Raw genomic sequence first — 26,885 nt, forward strand, 5'->3', positions numbered from 1 at the left:
GACTTGCTTCCTGATTCTTTAACCTTCCACTCATTTCATTCTTATCTATTGAATTATGGACACAAAGACTGGACAAAGAAGTGATGATAGAGTTCCTCGTAACGCAGATAGTTAGCCCATACTTGCAAGTTCCTGCTTATACACCTGAGGATTGCATTAGTCCTGTTTCCCAGAGCTCCAGTTCAGTAGATCAAGACTCCCAGAATTTCTATAGTAGAAGCTGCAGTTCCCTGCATCGAGTGCTACCTTCTACACAGGCCCTGATGGTAACTCTCTCCAGTGACAGAGTACACTACTGCTTGTTATTACAAGCCACAGCAAGCAAGGATTGTACCCACACCAGCGATGTATACACTACTTGTCAAGACCAAGATGCCTTAGTTTGTTGGCCTTCTTCTTACATGCCCTGAGACTTGACATAATTCATGGGCATTAGAGCAAACAGTTTTCCATTCAATATACCATTTTTGGACTTTTTTTTTTAAGACTCTTTATGTTGTGTTTATATAGAGAAAGAAGGAGAGGAGAGAAGAGCAAATCAATCCAGGTGGGCTACAAGATAAACATATATTGTGAAATCAAGCAAATGCAAGTCACAGGACAATCTCAAAGATGCAGTGAGCTAAATAGAAGAGCCAAAACTGAAAACAAACAAACAACAACATGAAAAACCCAACAACAACAACAAAAAACAGCCTTCATCTGTAAGAAGGAAAAGAATTACCATCGATTTTTTAAGCTGAAGTTCAAACCAGCAGAGTGAAATTTACTGCAAAGATGTTAATGATGACAATTCAATCTATGGCTTGTGGTTACTCAGTGAAATTATGCACTCACTCTTTTCAAGGCTAATGCTAGCACAACTCAAATGACAACCCAAAGAGAAAACAGTCTGATAGCCTACGACACAACTGGCAGCCTCAGGTTATAAAAGGCTCCAGGGACCAAACTGATGGTGACACAGGATTAAAAACTGCTCCTTCTTCTATGAGGCCAAAAACCTTATTAGCTAACTGATAATATCTACTACTAAGTGGTCTCTTACAGTTAACAAATATATTTTAATATATTCTGAACTGCAGCTTTCACCAGAAAACCCACTTGAACTCAGAGAATCACCATCATTACAGAATTCACAATGAGGGGAGTTACTTTGGTAATTTTTAGAAGAAAAATGTTAGAAGATACACTACAGTGCCACAAATGACATTCAGATTACGAAGTGTATTATTTGCTAATATTTCTAAAAATATCTGAAATACTATGGTGTAAATGATCCTGTAGACAGTTTTACATTGTCTCTACAGGACTTAATGAAAAAAATACTCAGTATCTTCTAAAAACCAAAAAGGGACTGCAAATATGTTCAAGGTTGCCTGAACTTCAGTTCCTTATGGTCAGAACAATTCCACAACCGTTAGACATTGTATTAGTCTGTCATTATCTTCACTTTGGAATTAATTTTCACCTTACATATGTGGCAAAAGGACAGAGGAGAAAAAGACAGCAGGAGTTTCTTCCAATTACATAGAGTTAGTTCACAGAGCTTTTCTGATCCCAGAAACTACTGGACTACTCCAAGATCTATTTTCTTAAAACTTGAGAAATCTTAAACACTTACTTTTTACCTAAGAAAACTTAAATCTTTACTTTTCCTACTTAAAACACTTTTGTCAAACTGAGCTCCATGCCTCCCTGCTGCTCTCACACACAGTGCAACTCCTCCTCCTCACTGCTCCAACCCAGCCTTCCTGAAGATCTGGTGTCACCATGGAGGGTGAGCTATCCCACCTCGTCTCTGCGATCCCAAGGAGATCAAAGCCCTGCCCACTGGATCTCTACTCTGTGAGGATTCAGATCAAGAGCTGCACCTCCGTTTGTGCCCAGGATGTAGAAGATGCAAGAACCTCTTGGAGACAGACACACAGATTGTGACCCACATCTCCCATCTGCCCGTGATGCCAACAGGGGAAGAAGCTCAGACCTCTGTCGGGACAAGTCTCACATCGCCAGCTGCATCCATGAGATAGAAGACGTGAGCCTGTGCCCTTTGCAGAGAAAGAAAACCAGGTCACGACCTGCACTTCCAGTTCAAGATGGTTGGACTTGACAGTCTTGAAAGTCTCTTCCGGCCTAGATGATTCTGTGATTCTGTATCTCAACAGGAGAGCTACCAAATATTCCTTTTAGAGTCTATTTACTAGGCCCTAAATTATTTTGTGATTTTCTTAATACTGCTCCTCACAGCCATTGAGATACACTGTGACCGGCTCATTGTCTACCAGCATGGAGCCTCAAGTTGGTACAGAGGATCCCAAGCACCTTTTATAAATTCTGAGCCAGCGGGACTGAAAGAGCTGATCAAAGCAGCTGAATATCTGTAGGTACTAGGTACTTCACAATAAACCTAGAGGAACCAAACAACAAAAATCAGAGTCTCAGACAAAAATACAGTGAAGGACCAGGGTACTCACTCAGTTTTCTGAACAACAGGAAAACTTCCAAGTCGCACATAAGAGCTCTGAATTCCATTTTCTTTCATTCCAAAGATCTGTTTCACGCTGAACGAATCCATCAGGTCAAATCCTGTCCATATCAGAAGTACAAATACAAGGCATTGATCAGGCTGCTATATACACAAAGGAGAGCAGTGGGGAATGTCTATAACCGTACTTAGGTTATCTTAGCCCACAGATGTAGCACTTCAGAGATTAACCTTGTTGCTGGGAAAAACCAGAACAAAATTCTCATGTGGCCTAATCTGCTTAGCCCAAAATCTCAAAACCAAGCTCAGAGTCAAAATGTGACAAGTCTTTGAGAAATTAAAATAAAGTTCTCCAGAAATCAACAGTTATAGTTTGCATTGCCACAGCACCTTGAAAATACTATATAATTCATTCATCCCTGTAAAGTCTAAGATAAGGTTGAAAAATGCACTTGTGAAAACAGTAATACTTATTTAAAATTGCTAGTCCAAGACACTTGTCTGCATACACTTTTCTAGTAGTTTTAATACAACCTAGTCCAATTAACTGATCATTACTATGAGTGGTTAATCTGGACTGCAGACACTTGTGTCAAGCTTCTGACTTTGTTCTGACAAGGCTTATTAGCTCAAGCTCAAGCTGTTCATGTGGGTCTATGCATCTCTAGCACCAAAGTCCTCCCAGCCACAAAGAGCCCATGCTTTTGTGACACAAAGTCCCAGGTACTAAACCCTGCCAGGGACAGAGTGGGCACAACTGTGCCTTGATCCTGAATGTATCTAGATCCTGGAGCTGCAGTGCTGTGTGGATTCAGCTATCCTGAATTTACCTCCAAACTACCTCCACAGAATGCACATCCAAACTATTAGCTGCTCCCAGAACCAGACACACTGTGGAGTTAGAGGCAAAGACAGTGCAAAAGCCAGGCCAAGAGTGACTTAGGAAAGACTGAAGACTGGAACAGCTTGCCCAGAGGTTGTGTTGTCTCCCTCCTTGTAGATCCCCAAAAGCTTCCTGGATATAGTCCTGGGCCACCCTGCTTCAGCACAGGGTTGGTGAAGATGACCTCCAGAGGTCCCTTCCAACCTCACCCATTCTGTGATTCTGTGTTTCTGTGGCTTAAAACAGAACCCATGTCTTTCTTTTTTGGGGTTATTCCAGCATCTCCTTCCCCTCTCAGACACGGGACTGCACATATGGTATCCCATGGATGTATTCCAGTACATGAAACTGGTGATATTAAAACAAATTATTTTAGTAAATTGATGTTGAACTATGACAGGAGTTTCAACATTGTTCAATTAGTGAGCTCCTAAATCCTTTTCAGAATTGACAAACATTTTTGTGTGGTGAACTTAAGCCTTAAAACTCTTGGGCTTCTTAGTTCCCTTTGTGAATCTTTTCCACTGGAAGCCACAGCAGGACTTCAAAACTGCTGCAATAGGAAAAGGAACCCGCCTAATGATATCATTTTTCAAATTTATAGGAATAAATAGGTGCAAAAAAATGTGTGGTCCAGCCTCCAGGCAGATCAAGATGTGACAGCAGACAGCAAATAAAGTACAAAACTTCTGACATGGAGCTTTTTCTAAAGAAATTGCTTTTTCTGAAGAAATATAATCTTAATTGTTTGAAAAGACAGAAATGGTTGCCTGGTGCCAAGTTGAGGCCTTTTGTATTACAGTAACTTTCCTGGCTGTCAACAGCTTTTCCCTCCTGCCCACTCTATTTTCAGCTATTACTGGACTTTCAGGAGGGCAAATAGGCAGTTAAGATGCTCCAGGGCCTCATGGCTCCACCTCATAATCACCTCTGCAGCAACGCTAGTGATACACCCTTCTGACATGCAGTAATCAGCCACGATTGCAGCTATAAATCGTAGCAAATAGACCCTACCAGAACATGAGAGCTCCCTGCTGGCTATCACATGAAAAACAGTATGCAGTATGAGTCCCCCATATAAACTCTCCCATAGCTCGTTTCATCATGCAATACATATCCTTCATCTACACCAGCTGCAGAAAAGCGAGGAAGGCAGTTGAGCTTTGCTGGTAAGAGCCAGTACTGGCAGGCAAGGAAAATTGTGCACTGTTCACAGGAGCTAAGGTGTGAATGAATAAGGCTGAAAAGCTGCCCAAGCCATGTCACAGTGTCAAGTCACAAGAGTCTAAAAGCCATGAAGAATTGCTCAGTTCATGGAGCTTGTAAGGCTGAACGTTGCTAAGGTACACAAGTACAAGATACAGTGACAAGAATTTCCTGCTAAGTTAGCTCAGACCCAAACTTAGTCTCATCTTTCTCTAAAAACTCAAGTTAGCATTCACATCACGAGCAACTATTGAGGTGTGCACACTAGTGTGTTTTTGCAGTGGATATAAGCCAAGAGTCAGGTTTATTCCATCTCTATCTCTCTCTCTTTTTTTTTTTTTTTCTTTTTCCCCTGAGATTCCTAAACACAATGAAATGCAAACAAGGCTATTAGGACTATTTGCAAGCAGAACTTGCAGTTCTTAGGGTAGGTCACGTACAACTTATAGTGTCCAATTGCATTCAGAACTGAATAAAGCACACCAGTAAATCACTATACCTTTTTCGTATTCAGGCTATGGATTTACAACTTGAAAATTTTTTGATATACTTTTAATTTAGAAATGAACGAGGGTTGTTCTTTGAAAATTTGAAGTGCCTTTTAGTCTCATGGAAAAGTTGAGCTCTAGATGTGTCAGAGTGCACACCCAAAACCAGCAAATGCTTTTGTCTTAATTACACCATGATTTTGCTCTGTATCTAATTCAGGTATTGCCTCTAATTTCCTTAGAGAGAGCTGTGAAACAAATTCATGTTCTCAGAGCACTTCACACGGAGCACTTCATCTAGCTAAAGGTCAGCTCTTTAGACAGTGTAATAACATAGATTCTCAGGCAAAGAGGGTTGAATACATGCACTTCTAGGGAAAGATTCATCTCATGCTAAAACAGATGCTAAAAGTGCATGTTTGTCTCCATTGACATAAAGAGAGCTTAAGATGCTCAGTCTCCTTGCTAAACCTCACCTAGTAAAGGTCTGTAGCTGGTGAATAGCTGGTGAAATGACTCACACTCTTAGATATTTCATTGCCTACCAAACCTGAGGAGGCAATAGACATTTCAATCGTCCATTACCTAAAGGATTTCAGTAGCATTACAGAAAATATAGCATCAGGCCATGCACTAAACAAAGAACTGTATTTTGAGAATGGGATGTACCTCACCTAATTTTAGCTGTCCAAAACAGGAGACTTCTGATGTATGCAGGTTGTCTCAGTTTCCTTGTGGGTCAGCAGAGACATACAGGAGTATCTAGGTAGCTGACTCAACACATCTGTCTTGGACTTATCTAAAGACAGGCCAAATGACTATTTGGCAGTGCCTACCTCCTTCCATTCACTAGAATGGAAGCCCATACAGACCATAATTTTCAGACCACTAAAGCGAGGTATTTTCCACCTATTCCAGCTATTGTACATATTATCTTTTTTTTTTTCTTTTCTTCTTTTTTTTTTTTTTTTGCATTGAATGAAGCAGAAGTCAAGAGGAAAAAAAATGTAAATAGTGACATAATTTATGTTTACATTGCCTCATTTGCATTCAGGATTGAATAAATGTTGCAGATTTTTAAAATCAGAAGAGCAATATCTTAAGTTTGCTATCCTGACAATTTACAGAATCTCCTTAATAGTATCTCTTGACCATTTATGTATTCCCTTAAACAGGTACTATACCATTTCTAAGAGGGAGAAGAAACAAACCCCAAATATTGTCAATTGAGTTGAGAGATTGGTCTGGGCAGATTGCCCAGGTGAGACTGGAAAGAAGACATGAAAAGAGTCCCATCCAAATTTTTGCTTGAATGTAATCTCCAAGATTATTCTAGTTGAAGGAGAAGAAAACATATATAGTCTTTATTTTTACTATTTTGTTTATTTCACGTGCCTGGAAGCAATGGATTGAATATGTTCTTCCCTTGTTGACTTCAGGACTAGAACTGGGATTGTGAGGGAACCAGTGTGATGCTTTTAATTTAGTATTAAATATCACTGCTAAAAAATAAGTTATTATGTAATAATTTCTCCAACACTTGAACAGAATCTTTCACCCAGCACTACCTGGCTGCTAACAATGCAATGAAAACAGTTCACTTAGATCTTTCCCTAAATGTCTTACTGCCTATTTAGTCTGTTGTACTGCATTTCTGGGATGGACTGACAGCAGAAATTTGGGCTGCACATTAGTTTTCCACCATCAAGAACAAATCACGTTGTCACTGTCAATGAGTGGCATCATCCCTGGATCCAAGAAAATTCACAGATATCTCCAACTCCAAAAAGCCAAATGTGGGAAAACAGGAGTTCAAGAGTTGAGCTATGGTTAGAAGACACAAGTCAAATGCTGTCTGAGGGCTACAGGGAAAATGAGGTCCTACACATAGCTTCCCAGTCTTCTCCAAAAATGAAGTGGAAGAAACATACCTAGCTGAATTAGCAAGGACAAAGGTTCTGTTACTGAGCCATTGCACCATGCTCCAGCACAGGATGAAAGGGGGGAAGTTTTCTGTTCTCAGGTGTTTTGCTTGAAAAGGATTATTTTTTTTTCCTATGTGTGTAAAAGGACAGGTGTGGTTTCCCAGATGGCTTATAAATTATTTAATCAGTAATGCCATAAATATGACAATTAATAAGATGAATAATACTCTTTGATCATAAGCTTCCTACTTCATTATGGCTACTAAAACAATATGGGGCCACTGAAACCCTCTAACCTAATTACGTATCCTGAAAAGCAGTGCACCCTAGCCCGTTAACATTAAAATTAAAACAGTGACCTGAAAGAGAAGCCTAGATGCCTAACAGCATACTTGGCTTGAAAAGCAATTTCTTATGCACTGCTCTACTGATCAAATCAGCCGAATGTATCTTTACTTGCAAGTAATAGCCCCTTACAGGAAGCAGCTCATTTTCCCAGAATCAGAAAGTAGGCTGCCTGTTGCAGGGAAAAGATTGGTAAAACTTGGCACTAGACGATTTCTACATCGTCTACCTCTAACCTTCAACAGATTCTCTTTTACAGGAAGGATGTCCACACTGCACGCTGCCACACACTAAAGTGTGGCTAAAGGATGATCAAAGAGCTCTGTCTCACAGACTCACTTTTTTTTTTTTTTTTTATAGTAATTATTTCAAGATCAGGCTGAAGGGGCCATAGTTGGTTCCCCTGAGCACAAGCTGGATTTCTGCTTGATTCCATTAAGAATCTGTATTAGGGGGCAGGGGATTGTCACAAGAAAAAACAATACCCAAACTCAGAAAACCAAAGCAACAGCAAGAAGTTTTAATAACCAGAAACATAACAGTGTGCACATTTGGAAAGTCTTCTCAAAGTAGGACAGGGCCATTAGCTTCTTATTTTGTCTAAAGAAACTTTCTAAGAAAAGGTTCCTGCTTTGCATTCCCAAGGAGCTCGCGGTAACACTTGTTGGGGGGCCAGTGGGCTACTTCTAATTGTAAAAGTTTTTGGTGGGCAATGTGGAAATCAGGTGAGAAAGGAATCTGGAAAGGCACTGGGCATTGGAGCCTCAGGTGATGTGTCTGGACTACATTTATCACAGAGGATTTCCAGCCACAAGCACTAATATAAAACTAAGTGGCGTTTGCAGGAAATGCTCCATATGCTGGTCTTAGTTAAACTTCAAGCTGAATTATCAGCCTTGTCTAGATACTGATGGAGTACCGCCAAGTGCCAAGGTCAAGGGAGGTTGTCATCAGCTACTGTTCCTCTGACACTTCTGAAAATGGCAATCTGTAGTGCCTGTGATAAGACAGCACATTACTTTCACTAGCAGAGGTCAATGGCAGTAAACTTTCTGGTAGAGAAGTGTATGAATTCCTAGGAAGAATAGTGTCACCTAGGAGTCTTTCAGAAAATACAAGAATTTATCAGTTTTATTTCCTAACATTTCTGGATTCATGAAAGTTAAGTTTACATGGTTTGCCTGTGCTCACAATGAATACTCACTAGGTCCTGAACGCACTCATTCAATTTCTCCAATATGGTCTGCAAGACTATTACCACCTTCGGTGGCCATTTTTGCTACCTCCCCTAGTTATATTCTGCTAATATGTACAGGAAAAGGGAAAAGGGAAAAGGGAAAGGGAAAGGGAAAGGGTAAGGGAAAAGGAAAAGGAAAAGGAAAAGGAAAAGGAAAAGGAAAAGGAAAAGGAAAAGGAAAAGGAAAAGGAAAAGGAAAAGGAAAAGGAAAAGGAAAAGGAAAAGGAAAAGGAAAAGGAAAAGGAAAAGGAAAAGGAAAAAGCTACCATGCCATATTCTGAAATTCAGTGATGTATTTTTACCCAGCTGTGTCTGCCAATTAGCTACCTGAAGTCAGAGTATAAATGAGAGTTATAATTTTTCTTTTACTGTATCTAAACCCTTGGCATCCTTATTTTCCAAAATGCTCTAGGCTGAAAATAGTTCTTCCTGGACAGTGAAGATGTGTCTCAGTCCAGGGCTGGGACAGAAGTAAGTGTCCAAAGACTGAAGGGGAAACCTACATGCACTGCTTTACTAAACATGTGTTGCTGTTACTGTTATAGTAGCCATCATCTGCTACAGCATTTTTGCTGTTCCTGACATTCCTTCCATCACAGGAAAGGAAATTCTGGCAAGAGATGACAGAACCTTAGATAATTAGGGATATTTTTAGGGATAACTGAATTCTCCATCTCCAAAGTTCTTCCACTACGTTAAAATTATCCATATCCACAACAGTGCATCAGTGCCCGAATCACTGGGCAATAAAAGTAGTATTTAGGAGGGGAGATGTTGTGCACTGATGTTATTTCAGAATCATGCAATGGTTTGAGTTGGCTAGAATCACATCCCTCAACCTGCTGGCCACACTGCTCTTGATGCAACCCAGGACATGGTTGGCTTTCTGGGCTGCAAGAACACATTGCTGGCTCATGTCCAATTTTTATTCACCATTACCCTCAGGTCTTTTCCTGGAAAACCTTTCTGGCTGTCAACAACTAAGTGATTTCCAAAGACTTACAATGGATAAGAACTCTATCTTCTGGCCCTGTTTTATTCCCCTATACTTCACTTCTCCAGCAAAAACAGAGAAAGCAGTATCTTACATTCTGCACAGATATTTCATCCCACATCCAGCATTCCCAGCTTAACAGTTTGATTCAAAAGAAGCATCCAGCAGCTGTTATCTGATGTATTCCCAGAGCATTAAGGACTGCACCTGAGGAGTAAACCAGAGAGATTTACTCACTGCCCACAAACCCTGAGTGAAGCAGTGTGGTGAGCAAATGGGTTGCACAAGTCCTTAAAATTAATTTGCTACATTTAAAAACAGATTGTAAGAGAATTTTGGAACTATACAATTCTCCAAAGCCTTTAGATTAGAGGGTCTCAAGGGTGTTTTAAAGAAGTTCTTACTATTAACCAAGTGTCCTTTGTTTCCACAGATGCTACAGTTGAGATTTAAGCAGCACTTCATGATGATCTGACTCTCTTCCCATGAGATCCACTGGAATTTTAATACGGCCTCATTGGGAAGAGCAGGTAAGAGATTAAGCTTCTAATGAAGCACTGCTGAAGCAGGAGGAACAGCTCTTACAGCATGAAGAAGTTATTTCAGCAAGCCAAGTACCTTCCAGGTGATACTCCAGAAGGTATCTTAGAAGATATCCTAGATGGTCTCAGTTTATAACCATAATAAAACAGATGTACCCTGATACCTGTTGCCACTACTCAGGCTGCTGTTTTACTGATCCTGGTTTGCTTTCTATGCATCATGACACTGGGAGGGACAATTTCTACTTTTTGTTTGGCCCAGCAAAGCAGCAAGCCACAACAGTCCCTTGCAGAAGCCAAAATGAACTCAACCTCAGCTTGAGCTTCAGTCTGCATCTGGGATTACCAGAAGCAGGGACATTGTTTGAGGGATATCACAGAGTTTTACTTCAAAAAGGAGCAAGCACGGTGAAGCAGCAAGGCAGGTGAGCAGGCAGTCACTAGGCTGAACTACAGGGCTACTCTTTTGTGCAAACATCAGCCTAAAGCTTTACTCAAAAAAATAAGGACCAGAAACAATCACTTCATATCCTCACACAGGAAGGGGAAGATAACCTTTCAGGAAAGATAAGAGGGTTATAAAATGAATAAGAAAACGAGACCACAGAGGCAGTACTAGAGAGAAAGAAAGAGGTCAAAGTCATAAGTAGGCGAATACACAGATTATAGATGGACACACCTGGTAGAATCTAACCCTCGGCCTGTTGTAAGAGCAGGAAATAAATACATGTCTATGGCAGCTGTCTCTAAGGCAGCACATTTCAGCACCTGATCCCATGTTAATAACACGCCACTTTATTCAATGCACTGTTCTGTTTATCTACACCAGCCCACTCATCCTCTCTTATCTGTTTGCCTCTGTTTTCGGACAGGGGCAAGTGGCATACTGAATGACACTGAAAGTTGGTCTTGACACTGAGCTCTTCGCCTTGTTGCTGAAGGCTTTTCTGTGTTGAAGTCATTCTCCATTTTCTCGGTGATGGACATTTGGCTTACTGCCATGGGCCCTCTTTCAGCTCCTTTCCTGCTCCAGTGATTTACAAGATTAAACAGGGGTTCATTATTCCTTTGATGTCCTTGTATGCCAGATGGGCTTGCACCAGCTGAACTTAGCAGGACTATTTGTATTAAGTTCTGATTTTAATTAGTTCCTCTATTTCGAAGCCCTCCTTTGAGTTCCTCGGGAGCTGAGGTGCCCTGTGTTCCTCTGGAAATCCATCAAATGGACTAACCACAGGGTAACCACTTGGGTTAGCAGCAGGGAGGGGAGGACTCCACACTTCTTTGAATAAAGGTTTTGCTGGCAGCACAGTGGACCCAGGAGAACTCTTTGCATATAGGTGAGAAGGGTGACAGCAGATAAGTGCATATGAGAGTGGCAGGACTGATGAACTCAGCATTACCTACTGTTTGCTTGCCCAAAAGACTACCAGTGTTTTCAGGCTGTGGAAAGGTACATGAGCAAAACCATTTTACTAGGGTATAACCTGCTAGATTTTCCTTGCAGTTCTACTGTCTGTGCTACACGAAAACCTCATCAACAGATTATTCATGAAAGTAAAAGTACTCGTGTTAATTTTAGGTGCTATGAGCAAGGCCTAATATGACAGCAGCTAGGGACTGCTTTCTAAGAGACTGTGCTGGTTGCTTTGTGCCAGACGATCGGTACCAAATAGATTAAACGTGTAGGTAATCTCAAAACTGACCACAGCAGTCATTGGAGACCATTTGCATCAGACAGGCTGATTTATCTCCAAACATTATGAGGAGGTTCTTGAAATTGAATATACACCTTCTTCCCAACTTATGTGCACAATGGCCAAAACACTTGCAGTGACAAATCTAGGAGATGCTTTTTCCAGTACCTTCTTTTGCAGCAATCTCTTTCTGAAGTAAGATTAATCAAAACTATCTGGACCGAGAAATATCTGGCAGGTACCTCACCATTCTCCAAACAATTAATCTTTTTATAGTCAAAGGATTGGTTGCTTCTTGGGCTATGAAGAGGCAGAAATTGAATTTATTTCTCTTTTATCAACCTCAAATACACTGCAGTAAGAAAAAGCCCAGGCTTGTTTGACTTCTGGAAGAAAGTAAATGCTACTAGTTTAAAAACAACAACAACAAGAAAAACACTACGACCTTTGGGGATGGATATTTTTAAAATATGCAGGTACCTGAATATTTCATGTGCGTATTTCTGTGCATGGTTAACCCATGTAAGTATTTAATGTGAATGCAGAAGTCAAAATTTGTTACTGCTGGAATTCAGACCAGAGAAAGGCTTTAATGGGGACTGATGAGTTTTTACCAAATATTCCAGTTTTCTTCCTGCAGTAGCAAATCCTAAAGTAATTTCAGCAATTTGTTCTCTATTTTGCCTGATGTCTTTGAGCAGCTAATCTGGGCTACCTTCTCCAGTGTAGATCCAAGGAAGGAAGGAAGGAAGGAAGGAAGGAAGGAAGGAAGGAAGGAAGGAAGGAAGGAAGGAAGGAAGGAAGAAGCTCTTGGCCTCCTCCACTCTATCGTTACCTCATGGGTGCTTATTGAAAAATGTGAGAGCAATGTGACTGCACCTTGGCACAGGAAAGCTCCATCCTTCTCCCTCATCTCTCATAGCTACATCCAGTCTTGCACATATGGTTACACCACTGTGGATTGAGTGGCTGGTGTCTACATGAATAGCCACCTTCAAGTTTGCTGCAAAACTGCGTGCATCTACTGTCTGAAGTCAATGATCCACTACAGAGCTCTGCAGCTATTCCTGGATTCACCATTCTCCTCTCAGGAGATTCTCAAGGAGACTTTGAGATGGATGATGCAGTGTACCAAGTGCAAAGGGAGGGCAAAATGCCCATCATGCTGTGACAAGAGCACTTTTACCCCCTGAGGGACATGGATCTAACATGCTCCTTCTGCAGATTCAACAGCCTGGATGTTCCAGTTCTCTCCTGCTACCACGTTTTAATATAAAAAAATATAAATAGTCCCAGGAATATTATAATTAGCTGGTTAGTCACTGGCATCTCTGGAATGCAGACCCTGTATGGCAAACCACAGGACACTGGAGACATGCTGACAGTTAAACACAGCCATTACAGGCTATAATTGTAGGCTACTAGTTTTACAGCCGGTGTCTCTATAGTAGAATGCCCAAATGTCTTTTATAGAGCTACAGAAAAACACGGAGATCATAAATATGCTGGCATTTTGCTCATCTGTGAATGAAGGTTTAGAGATGGGGAAGAGAGTTAGATTGCTGAGGTCAATCCGTGGCACAACCCATAATGCAATGTCTGCTATTCTTCACATCACGGCCTTTGTGACTACTTAGGAGACAGAGTCAGGGCTTTCATGTTTCCTCCTTTCCCCATTAATACCATCCAGTGTGGCTTGTACGTGATGCAGTGGTTGGAAGCATCCCTCTCCCAGGGTTAATTTTTCCTTGCATTTTATAAAAATGTATGTGCAAGTCATTCTTTACTTCTGTGGAAGATTCACTCTGAAAATAGGAACCGACATCTGCTGAGTAGCATTATCTCCTCTGGTGGACAGCTCATTTTTACATCTAGGATCATGCAGATTTCTGCAACCAAATCCTGCATGTCCTGCAGGTCTGTTTTAATAACCAAATAATTCAAATGTGAAGTTTTAAAACCTCATGAAGTATAATTCATTTTTCAATAGCTTGATAATTCATGTGTTGTTTCAATGTAATATAACGGTTCATAAAACTACACAAGGGGTACATCTTCAGGGTGCAAAATGTTAGCATTGTTTTCCTGCCTGGACACAATTCATAGTAGGCTATGATCCCTTGTTGAACAGTGATGGACCAAAATAACAATATAGAAATATATGAGAGATTAAGTATTATAACTGTGGTTTTATTTTGAATATTTCAGGGCAGATGAGTTAAACCCTCTTCTTTTTTCTTTTCCCTTCTTGATTAAAAACAAAACAAAACCTCATGGTACCCACAAGGATGCTGAAAGAAATTCATTTTAAGTATCATTAAGCATTGCTTTAAAATATCAGACTTTCTGGAAGAGAAACAGTGTTTATCCTGGTATCCTAACCAGATTTCTCTCTTTCTTGCAGAATTCCCAGTGTGATTCCTAATGCGTGCAGAAACATTTATATTCAGAATTTACGTGTTGTGAACTGCTCAGCAGATGCTGCTTCACTTCACTGCCAAAATTTGTATCAGTAGTACAGTAAAGCTGCCTATATATCCTTACCTCATGCAATCATATTTCACTGTGGCAACCATCATTGGATGCTACAGCTCGTGATTTTTCATTTACATGCTGTGATACCAGAGGGTCAGCGTACAGCCTTCTGCTATGAGAAGTAGCCCTGTCCATTGCTGTTTGTCTCCATTACTATTACTTCACAGCTGGTTCCAGGACTTTGTATCCCTGACAGTCTGAAGCCTTCTTCTAATGCCTTACCTGAATGTATTTCTTAAACAGCTGATACCCATTTTTTATGATACTCTTTGTCCTTTAGCTTGAGTGATTCCCCTATCTCCCTCCAGCTATTCCCCTGATCTATTTGTGGAAGACAATCATATCTCCCCCTTCCACCTGCATGTTACAGTTTTGTAATCTCCTGTTGAAAATAGGCTCTCTGGCTCCTGAACACAATATTAGTTTCTTGAGACCAAACCCATCTTTCCTGACCAAAGAAGTCTAAGCATGCTCTTCTAGATAAATTGCAACCAAAACCCTGCCCATTCCCATGAATTCCTCCCTATCTCTACAAGATCTACTTTACTCTATCCAATAATGACCATTGCCTTTTCCTCCAGCTGTACAGCTCTGTGGCTTACAAGCATCTGCTAAGACGCCGTCAAAAAATATGGGTTTATGGCACAGATTCCTAGTCCTGATCCCTAAGTCCCATAACACGTCCTTTGAACAAATGGTTCCAACTCAGTTGGAAAAAATCCCAAGCTTTTGAGACAAACCAGTTCCTCCTGCATGATAGCTTGATCCTAATTTATATTGTGGATATTCACAGAAAAGATTAGACCTAAAACTGGACATGAGGAGGTCCATCACTGTCTGCCCTCGGGCTTGTTATTCCCTTTCCTAGAAACTCCATCATTACTTCCCTGCTAGCCAGTTTCTGTCTCATTTTATATCTTTTATTAATATCTATCCTTTTTAATTTTAGCAATTATTTTCAATACAATACTCTGGCAAATGCTTGCTGAAGTTCAGATAGATGAGATTAGCTTAGTTCTGTTTCTTTAAAGAAAAGAAGCACCTGCCTTTTGAAGGGAAAATATCATTTTAGTCTGCTGGTTCTCTTCCAGCTCATAGCATCCTTTTTCATGCAGTTATTCGCTGGGTTGTGCCTGGCCCATGCTCTCAGCTGTGCCCCTACCCTCAGCCTCAACCCTAACAAAATCCCACACAGCTTCCACTGCTCAGTGACACCACCGGCTCCCTTCATTGCACAAAGTTAGTCCTTTTATACCTCGTCTATCATCTAGCCTTTATGTTTACTTTTGCTAATCCAAAGTGACTCAATTCACATTCAGCTAACTGCAATCAGACACTTAGAGGTCGCTGGTCGTGTTATTATGTGTACGTAAGTATTGTATATGGGAAAGGGCTGGCATTGGTGGTATTCTGTGTGAAACAATTGCCTGTGACATGTGCTGCTGCATTGCAATCAATTAAAAAAAAAAAAAAAAAAAAAAGGACTTTTCTCCTTCTTGCTTCCAGTTCTGTCACCTTATCCCTGCCTGAAAGAGGAAAGGTATTTGCTGTGAGAAGCCTTTTAATACAGCCTAAACAGAACCCTAAAATGAGGTTAGCTGCAACATCCATCCTATGGGGCTCCACTTTATGCCAGCCTAGAAACAAACTTGTGCAGGATGCAGCTGCGAATTGCCATGCTAGGAGCCTGCAGGCAAGTACCAATTTTGGCTCTCATCAAGCTTCCAAGTGGAGTGGAAGACACAGGTATTAACTTCAAATCCTTTAATAGTTGAGGACTAGTTGGCAGAGGAACTGCCTTCCCCTCTGTGCTGTCAGTGGTGAATCCGCAGAAACCCCAGAGCTGAAGTGCTCTCACAGGTGTGAGGAGTGGGTGGAAAGCTGCTCCTCAGAACTGCAGCACAGTCCTCTTTGGGGCAGCACAAAAAAAAGCCCTTCAGCAGCAACTACCAGCATAACACATTATTTCAGAAAAGGAAATTCAGTGGTCTAAGCCAACAGAAATTTTCCAATTACTTTAGCTCAGAAAATGCAATGATATTCTGCTGGAATTGGACTCAAGGGCCTGCAGTCTTCTGAAACTATCACAGTGCATGCAGGGAGTGCATAAGTAAGCATTTTGGTCCTGTACTGATCCATCTGCAGCACCACAATGACCCTTAGACCATTTTTAGTCAAATATTACAATAACCTTGTTGTTAAGCCACTCCATAGTACGATGAGCCTTTGTGCTTTAATGGTGAACAGAGGATTGCTGTGTCCAGTAAATGCCTGCACCGTGCTATCTGTCCGTCCAGGAGAACAGACACCTTGCAACAAATAAAATTCTGATTAGATATTAGGGGAAAAAAAATGTGATAGCAGCAAAAACTGGAAGAGGAGCCAGGGGACTCATGGAAAATCTGTCTTTGAAGATACTCAAAACTCAACTATACAAGGCCCCAAACAACCTGTTAATTTCAGAGAGGATCTTGAAGTTAGGTCTCACTCCCAGCAGAAGGTTGGACCAGATGACTTCCATTGTTTACTGCCAACCTGAACTAGTCTACAGTTAAAAGACAGAAACTTTGCAGAAGAGTATAGTTATCTACATATATAAATGTGCATGTATATAAAAATGTATACCTTACCTCACTGTACTCAATAATCTTGCATTGGACCTGAAGTGGAACGCTTGTCCTTTACACTTCCTATCAGACTTATTTTTGAAATCAAATGAAAGCACAGAGTGTACCAATTAGCACATGAATTAAAATTCTACTCTGATAAACACGGACTAGACATAGGCAGCCATTTGCAACACCAGACTTCTGGAAAGCATCATGTAGAAGATGATCTTGTGAGAGGGATACAATCCTCCTACTCATTTTGAGCTGCAACTTCCACTGCAAACAGGTTCCTTCAGAATTAGTATGGTTATCTGTTGAATATCTCTACCATTTGCACAGCCCGGGAGGACTGTCAGAATAAGTTGACACAGTTGACACAAGACCTAGAAGTGGACAGCAGTTGAGATTGGGTGTATGGGGACTATGGGGTTGCGTCTGACAACCAGAAAAAGTGCTACCACCCAACATCATCACAGGCCTAGGTGAAGCCAGACTGCAGCCAAAATAACTGCCTACAGACAGCACAGTTGAACTGATAATCTGTGCAGGCAGTGCAAGTCCCTCAGTGAAAAAAACTCTTAACGTGTGGCAGAGCTGTCAGACCTTTACCATTTTGACTCATAATCAACCTGCAGAAGAGCCTCCTGCCTCTCACTACAGATTTTGGGTCAATCAGAGATATTCACAGCACATCCTTGCTGCACAGATTTTCTCTGCCAACAGCTCAAACAGTCTTGGGTGGGTAGAAAAGAAGCACAGCCCCTGCATATGTCTGGCAAATTAAGTCCTTCATCTGCCTGGAAGGATGTATCAGAACCCACAGAAAACCAAATCTGCTTTCCTCTTGATTTCTCACCAGTGTTTCAGATGAGCTGGTTCTTCTTGTAAATTTCTTTCTCTCTCTTTCTTTTTGTTTTTCTCTTACATACATATGTATAACCTGATCATCAATGGTAATTACTATTGGTCGTGGTCATCCCACAACAATCAGAGACCAAATAAATGGACATTCAAACTCACCAAACGTTGAGTGATTAAAAAAATAAATACATAAAACATCTCCAAGGCTTGTTACTTTCCTCTATCCACTACTCTAAGACCCACTAGCTTTTTAATTTTCTGCCATGTCAAAAAAAAAAAAAAAGAAAAAAAAAAAAAGCTCATGATAAATTTTCTGTCCATGGTCAGATAACTCTTTTCCAGTCCTACAGTTTCTAGACTAATTCTCCATCACTGAATGTGTTAGATTAAAAAAATGACAGCTAAACTGTGTAACAGATAAGAACATCACACCAGAAATATATAATTCTATTTTTTCAACCCCCAATTTACAGCGCAAAAAGTGTGTCTCTTTACCTGGAATCTCATCAGTGTCTCCATTGGTATGCTTGAATCGATCTCCTTCCACACGGACGTTTGGACACAGAACATCTGAAAAAGCAAAAGAACCAGTACAAAATTATCACAGGTAAATACATCATTTTGCAAGATATGGAACTAACAGAACCTGATTTCTTGGGATTTGTACACTTCCATGTGGTCCCATTGCAAAAATTATGTTCCCTCTCTCTACATGCCCTAAATTCCCTTCCCCTATCCTATCCCTTAACCACAGGCTAGGCAAGAGACCAAAGACACTACATCTGGTTTTGAGCTACTTTTTTCTTGACCGGCCAGCCAAGAAGCCCAACAGAGCCTTCCCCACAGCTAGGTCATTACTTTGGCTTTCTTTCATTACTCCATAAATCTTCATGGAAGGCACAAAAACTTAAGAATATTTAAAATATGATTCCACTGTCAGATTTGGTGAGAAGGCCCATCTCAAGGCCCAGTTAATATTTGGGTGCTGCTCAAGCTTTTCAGATAGATAGAACAGCTCCTACTCATAAATATATAAATCTCTACTTAAAACAGAAGGAAGATGGGAAGCAGAATCTGGAGCACGGAATGATGAACTGACTTTGATCGTGAAAAGGTCCCATAAGAAGCCAGTGTCAAAGTGAAGCCCACTCTCAGGTATCTTACCGAATTGTGCGTGGTTCCCCTGACAACACTGCCCTAGGGCCATGACTCTTATGTGTCTGTTCTCCTTGAGTTTGCTCAAGCAGAAAGCATTATTAAGTATGACTAAAACTTTGAAGAACATTCAGCCCTATACACAGGCTCCAAAGGAAATCATGAAAATACCCAGTCATTTCTCATGCTCCCAATTAGTGTCATCACAGCTGTGGGTAAATGCTTTTCTGCAGAGAACTGTCTACCTATTCACCTCTTTCCTGACATATCTTTGAAGCAACATTTATTTATGTTTTGTTTTCCCAGATCAATAGATAATTGCACACTTGTAATCAACGGGGACAACCAACTCGAGGAATTGGTTTAATGAGAATGTACAAATGAACCTCTGACTACACACTGCATGCACAGCCCCACATTCATGTCCTTTCTCTTATTTAAATGCAGCCAGGTGAGGAAAACTAAGTCCCATTCCTCCATTTGCCTAATTGTAAACACCGTAATATATATATATATATATATATATATATATATATATATATATATATATATATATATATATATTCTGCAGTTGCAAAACTTGTCTTGCTGCATAATATCATCTTCGCCTGATATTTCATACATTATTCCTTCAGTATCTTTAGTTGTTGTGCTTGTCAAGGAGCAGCAAGGGCTAGCTGCTTCCAAAAGAGCATGGAGCCAGGAGTCAAAGCAAGAGTGACCCCAGCACAGGCAATGCCCTCACCAGTGGGACACAATCCCACAGGGCTCTCTGAAGACTTTCTTCAGTAGGCTCACCTTGAACTGTTCATGAAGCTACATAAAAATTGTGAGGTAAGAATGATTTGTCTGAGGATATTGACAGCAGAACTTACATTTCTCCTCCTGCTTTCCAACTTCCAATAAAAAATCTGATATTCCACAATGTTTAGTTAAGCCTAGCAATGAAATCAGATATTTTTCCTGTTTCATTGTGATGAATTTACGGGCCAGATTATCAGATGCAGCTGAGGTATGCTAAGCTCAATGGAAACAAAGAAGACTGTAAAATCCATTGCCAGAAGCCCCAAAAGCCAACACAGCAATAAAAAGCAGTTGAACACATCCAGCCACCCTTTGCTGCAGCAGCAAAGGAGACCACAGAGCAGTCACTCTTACTAGCATGTGTTATCCAGGGTGTTTAGAACTGGGACAATTTTGTATCAACACAGCACAAAAGTGTCTTTACTCAGCCAAGCATCTGCTGCTGCATAGTTCACATAGGCAAGGAGTTTGTCAGTACTTGTAGAGCATCTCAGTCAAATTCCTACCAGCATGTTTTTGAGAGAAATGCCAGCATGGTCTGTAAGGTCCCTTTCAACCCAAGCCATTCTGTGGTTCTATGCCTACGTCTCTTTGCCAAGTAGAATCATGCAAGTAGATTTTCTTTGTGCTACCTTCAGGGCTGTTGCTTCTACAGATAAAATTCAGAGCCGTCACCTTTTTTTCACATCACACAGAACCACAGAATGGGTTTGGTTGGAAGTGACTTAAAGATCACCTAATATCAACCCCCTTCCATGGACAAGGACACCTCCTAGCAGCCCAGGTTGCCCAAAGCCCCATCCAGCCTGGCCTTGAGCACCTCCAGGGATGGGGCATCCACAGCTTCTCTAGGCAGCCTGCGTCAGGGCCTCATCACCCTCTGAGTAAAGAATTTCTTCCTTATATATAATATAAAACCACCCTCTTTCAGTTTAAAACCGTTACAACTTGTCCTATCACTACAAAGCCTGATAAAAACTCCTACAGACCAGCTCTAACACATCCACGTCTTTCTTGTCCTGGTGATCCCAGAGCTGGATGCAGCACCATCCACTACCAGGAACCAATATTGAGTGATCACAGGGTCATTTCATGTAAATTTTAGCCAGAGATCTCTTGTTCTTCATTTTACCTAGTGGATTGAAAACCTGGATACTTCATTCAAGACTACTTATATCTTTGCATTAGACAGGTGAAATCATCATTTTTTTCCTCTTCATCAGAGGCCTGTACAACCTCCCAACACAATAGCAAAACTCTCCTCTGTTGGGAGAACTTTGAAACCATTAAGACTTCCAAGAGCCAAAGTGATGCCACTTCTCCCATTCAAAACCAAGCTGTACTGACAAAAGATTTGCTTAGAAGTATCAAAAGCCCTGTGCAGATATTAAATCGATGCTTTGAATTCTGCTTTTGCTAAGAACGAATGCTCTTTTGGTTACAGGTACTGAGTCAGTGCAGGAAACAGTACTTCTGAGGCCTGGTCACAGAATTGGAAGATGTATGGCTATGCAATAAAATAAGCAAAGTAAGAAATCAAAATGAGCAAAATTCTCCCAAATAAAGAGTAAACAAATGGGAGGAATAAATAAAATCACAAAAATACCATTCACCTATGCTGCCTCAGAGAGATACAGAAGGAAGAATAAAACAAGTCACAAACACAGCAGGGTACCTCTTCGTGTAACAGGGAACTAATGCTGCTAAATTATAGATACATTAATTATCACTTCAATCTTTAATGACATCAGACACCCTCCACTAGGTTCAATTAGAAAGAACCATGGCTTCCTAGCAGGGAAGCACAGGCTAGAAAAATCTTCCTGGTTGTAGCTCCTGTATTTGAACCAGGACTATACAGCAAAACTATATGCTTGGCCTTGATGCAGAACTCTCTTGCCACAAAGAAATAGAAATGCCAATTTTCTTCTTATAACTTTGTCCTTTAAATCTCTTATTACCTCTTAAACAACTGTGGCCTCACTTTGGCCTTTATTTTACAGATGTCTTGTACTGCCTTCCTGTCCATATCTAATGCACAGGAACAAATAATCCACAAGGGAAAGAAAATATTTGCTATGCTCGCTTTCCAGCTACAGAATAATTCATACAGACGTATCAGAAGCTAGTGCTTTACCATCTAACTTAGCAGCACAGCTCCTTGTGTCCAAAGGAAGACTGTGCCAGAATGAAAGCAAATCAACTGGTCCCAGCTGGAAACCAGGTCCCAGTGCTACATCCAGGGGTGCACTGAGAGAAAAGGGATGGCAAAAGCTGTTCCCTTCTTTTGGAGCCTTTCATCCAGATGCCTGATAAAGATTTTAGCACCAAAGAAGAGTGCTTACACCCATTCTTTTTCTATTGCCAGGCAAAGCTTCAGGCAAACACTTGTGGTGTTTGGAGAATTCCTCAGAAGGTTTGCAGCAGTGAGCACCCAACATGAGTGGCAAATAGAGTAATAAAATCTGCACTGCAGCTACACCTCTGTTAATTTGTAAGCATTTAAGCATTCTGTAAAAGAGAAGACACAACTAAGTAACCTGAGCTTTCAGCCACTGGTCATTGTTATGTCCTTTCTAGCTACCTTAGAAAATTTGATTCCCATGCACGTTAAGTATTTCATAAAATAAAATTACAGCCCTGGTGTTTTCCTTCAGGAGCAAAGCAATACAATTTTGCAGTAGCTTTTAAATACATATTGCTTAAAATTACTTCCTTGTCCTCTGCCTTATGCAATATTCTATCAATCCTTTGCTCTATCCACAAATATTATGACAAAGATTTTATATTTATGTCCATAGGGTTCGCAGAAATTTGGAATAGCACCAGAACTTCTATATATCCCTTTTACATTTGCACTAGAAATGATGCCTTTCCACTGATACCTGCTACATGAGTTCAGTCAGTTCTTAATCCACTGTATAGTGTTACTTTTTAATGCAAATGTCATTCAGTAGGCAGTAACAATGCCTAAGAACAAATATATTATATCTGGGTAGTTACCATATCAACCAAACCATAACTCCTCACAGAAAGAAATGAGTTTTCTTAGAGATGACCTCCTTCTCATAAAAATATAATCCCTGAATAGGGATACATAATAATTCTCATCTGTAATACTTTATTCACCGGCTTCCACGTCAACTATAATTCTTTTTTTTTTTTTTTTTTTTTTTTTTTTTTTGTGACTGAATCAGGTAAACTGGTCTATAACTAGACATTTGAATAACTTTTTGAATTAGCAATACATTACCATCATTTTAAAGGCCCATAATTAGTGGTGTGCTCAAGAGCTAAATTTTTTCCCAGGTATCTTCTCTTATCCTATAGTAGTCCACACTTTCCTACTGCAGTAGTCCATACTTTCCAGCAATGACAGTATGCTTTGTCGGGATAGCTGGAGATCATCTCCTTCCTTTTTTTTTTTTTTTTTTTCCAGAAATCTCCAAATTGTTCAGAATTGTTTGTGGATCTCTCATCAGTGAGAAAACAGAGGATCCAAATCAGTCTCACACAAGTCTTGAGGCTGACTCAGGGACAATGGTTTTCCACTTTCCCTGTTCCAGGGCTGATGATGATCTTGACAAAAAATTCTATTTTTCCACCCTGATCCCTCTCCTCCCTCACTACAAGGTCCTCTGGAACAGAGTCATATTAGCATAGAGGATGCCTGATGCAGGACTGCCTTAAATACAAAAGAATAACAACAGAAAATATTAGGAAAAAATATTGTGGTCATAGTGACGACTGAATCTCAAAGAGAAATGGATGTTGTATATCCTTCAAAAAGATGTTCAATCATTTCCAAGCACTGGGGACACTTTCTTACAGAAAATGTCTCATGAATCCTTTCAAAAGATGACGACAAGTCTCACAGTGCCTGTGCACCCGATGCACCAAAAAATGATGCAATACATTGGGCTCTGAAAAGCTTCTACCTATTCTGAGCTATCTCAGCACCCTCTACAGCTGTCTTAGACACTAGGCTTAAGGTGGGTTGCAACACTCTTTGGAAATGTCCTTCTCTGCACTGAATACAAACAGAGCTTATATATCTCTCTTACTTTATTTTAAGACATTTAAATACAGGTGAGGCAACTCCCATCATAAAAATGCTTAAGAACCTGAAGGAAATGGGGCTCTCCGTCCCACTTATTTTGATGTCGATATCTTCCTCTGAATCCTGCTCATCACTGGACATGCTGACTTGGTTCATCTGAGCTCCTTGGTTCAAGGAAGCAGAGTGTTGTTTCCTGAAAGTGAAACTAACACCCTTTTCATTAAGCAAATCATACTGAAATCTGTTTGATGATAATGAGTGATTTAAACCTCACTTTTACATATCATCCTTTAAGTTACGCCCCATGAAAAAATCCCAAAGCTGTCAAATATTTTAAAATTAAAAGAGACAGTGCACCTTACGGAGTATATGCACTGTAAGAGATGTGTCAGCAGAGCATGTCAGCTCAGAAACTTTCAGTAGCATTAAATTAGCATTAATAACATATTGACGTGAAACTGTAATAATAGGGCTAAGAATTTAGGAAAGAACAATGTGAATGATCTGATGTTTTAACTCTCCTTGTTATGTCAAAGGAAAGTCAAGGAAAAGGGACAGAAAAAAAGAGAGTGAAAGAAAAACAGAAAGGAACAGAGAGAAAGATAAAGTGTCACAGAGAGATGGAAGGCAGGCAGGAAAAGGCAGGCAATAAAGAAAAGGAAGGAAGGAAGGAAGGAAGGAAGGAAGGAAGGAAGGAAGGAAGGAAGGAAGGAAGGAAGGAAGGAAGGAAGGAAGGAAGGAAGGAAGGAAGGAAGGAAGGAAGGAAGGAAGGAAGGAAGGAAGAGAAAGAAAGAGAGAAAGAAGAGAAAGAAGAGAAAGAAAGAAAGAAAGAAAGAAAGAAAGAAAGAAAGAAAGAAAGAAAGAAAGAAAGAAAGAAAGAAAGAAAGAAAGAAAGAAAGAAAGAAAGAAAGAAAGAAAGAAAGAAAGAAAGAAGAAAGAAAGAAAGAAAGAAAGAAAGAAAGAAAGAAAGAAAGAAAGAAAGAAAGAAAGAAAGAAAGAAAGAAAGAAAGAAAGAAAGAAAGAAAGAAAGAAAGAAGGAAGGAAGGAAAAGGGAATGGGAAAGGTAAAGAATTTGCTCAACACAAAGCCCCATTTAGGGTCTACAAACACACAAATGGAGAAATGATTTTGCACTGCAGTGGGTTATTAAATCTACTAAACTCTCCCTTAAAGCTTCATTGAGACAGATTTAAAGCGCAAGGCAATTTTTTCTTTATGATATTTCCTTTTTCCACTTCTGGACTAGCTCACGTTAGGAGGACATGAGGTTGTCCCTCTGCTGAGAACCCTAAATCCAACATCCTTGAGAAGGCAACTCCCTCCCTTTGAAAGTTCGGTTAAAGTCATAGATCATAGAATATCCAAGCTGGAAAGGACCCACAGAGATCATCAAATCCAACTTTTGGGTCTCCACCCCAATAAATAAATAAATAAATAACCAGACCATGTGTCTGAGAGCACTGTCCAAACTATTCTTGAATTCTGTCAGGCTCGGTGCTGTGACCACTTCCCTGGGGAGCCTGTCCCAGTGCCTGACCACCTCTGGGTGCAGAATCTTTCCCTAACCCCCAGCCTGACCTTCCCCTGTCCCAGCTCCATGCTGTTCCCTCAGGTCCTGTCGTTGTCCCCAGAGAGCAGAGCTCAGCGCCTGCCCCTCCGCTCCCCTCCTGAGGGAGCTGCAGAAGTCTCAGTATCACACCTGTTACACTGATCCTTGACTAGGAACGCTGTGATCCTTCTGCCCCTCAGGGTTTTCTATTGAGAAACCTTCTGTACAAAGAGCTAAACATAATCTCCAGTTTCCAGCACTCTGTCCTTTTGTCCTTAGGACAAAACTTTTTAAACAGTTTCTTCAAATTCATTTTTATTCTTTCAAGAATAAGCAAGCCCTCAGCTGCCAAGCACTCCTCCAGGGACTTGTGTATAATGAATGCTGAACACGTGTAACTGTCAAGTTACACGAGAATAAAGCAGAGGTGAGAAGAGAAACACAAGAAGGTTAAAGCAAGCATTATTTATTGCCATGTTTCCTTTTTTTTTTTTTTCCAAACCCAGAATTTTAGGATTCCAGAATTTCAGCAGTGCCTAGTGCTTTGCCAGAGATTCAGCCACTCTCTGCATCTCCATCATTTTCCATCATTTTTCCATTTCTGCAGCAGAAAGCATCCACTTTCTCCTAAAAACCATGATCTACCTAATTTAAACATTTGAATTGTTTTATCCTCTGACACAGATCTTACCCCACCACAAATTCTACCCATGGCTAAAGAAATAGCCTGGCAAATCCAGGCCTCATTAAATAATTCATAATTCATAAGCCTCATTAAAAGCTGTCTTCCAAAAATTTAGACCATAACTCAAAATATTTGCAAAGGATAACGTTTCTTTGGCCAGTGTCCAAAGATGAATTCTGGACCTTGTGTGTTTTTCAGAGCTAAACATAAGAGAGATTTGAAGGATTTAAGGGGGAAGAGCTTAGCTGCATAGAACAAACTTCATTTTTCTCTGGTAGTTAATATTGCATTTTTTTTTCTGCATTGGAAGAAATTTTCCCATCAAAGCTCAAGCTTAAAGGACAAGGGCCTAGTGACAAAATTCTTCTTAAAGTTAAGGAGATTTCGTGAAACTAGTTTCTCAGTGGAGCTCTCCCAGACCCCATTAGCTCTGCTCTTCAGTTACTTGGTTCACTGTGCAGCAGTTCCTCCAGAACACTTAACTCCCCGCAGTCAGTTGATAACAAAAATGACTCCTATTTATAGCACTACTTTTATTTGCTCTCTTTTTTTTTTCTTTTATAAAACACTCTGCATGGAGTATTATGAAGCCTCAAAATTCTTTTTTTTTTTAAACGCTTTTAAAAATACTTCTTTTAGAAGTATACCTCCACGCTCTGCCCATATGCACTAAAGACTTTTTGCAAATGTTCATTGTCAAATGTTCCTTCCCAACGAATGAAGTGATCCTTAATGTGCAACCCACCCTCGAAAACAAATTCATAAGAAAAAAAAACTGGCATATCTTTCAATTGCAGTGGCGGCACTGGCAGTGTAATGATACTG

At 40.4% G+C, this 26,885-nt stretch overlaps 1 protein-coding gene across 3 annotated transcripts in view; it reads right to left on the reverse strand.

The window, feature by feature from the left end:
* COL22A1 (collagen type XXII alpha 1 chain) overlaps positions 1-26,885 on the reverse strand; it is a 222,545-nt gene that overhangs the window by 135,503 nt on the left and 60,157 nt on the right. For all 3 annotated transcript variants that reach the window (XM_068672709.1, XM_068672708.1, XM_068672711.1), the window contains 2 exons: positions 18,303-18,377; positions 2,475-2,586 (listed from right to left, as the gene is read on the reverse strand). In XM_068672709.1, the coding sequence (XP_068528810.1) occupies positions 2,475-2,586; positions 18,303-18,377 (187 nt within the window). The remainder of the gene's footprint in view (positions 1-2,474; positions 2,587-18,302; positions 18,378-26,885) is intronic.

Source organism: Anas acuta, chromosome 2 (assembly GCF_963932015.1).
Source record: "Anas acuta chromosome 2, bAnaAcu1.1, whole genome shotgun sequence".
Taxonomy (NCBI): domain Eukaryota; kingdom Metazoa; phylum Chordata; class Aves; order Anseriformes; family Anatidae; genus Anas; species Anas acuta.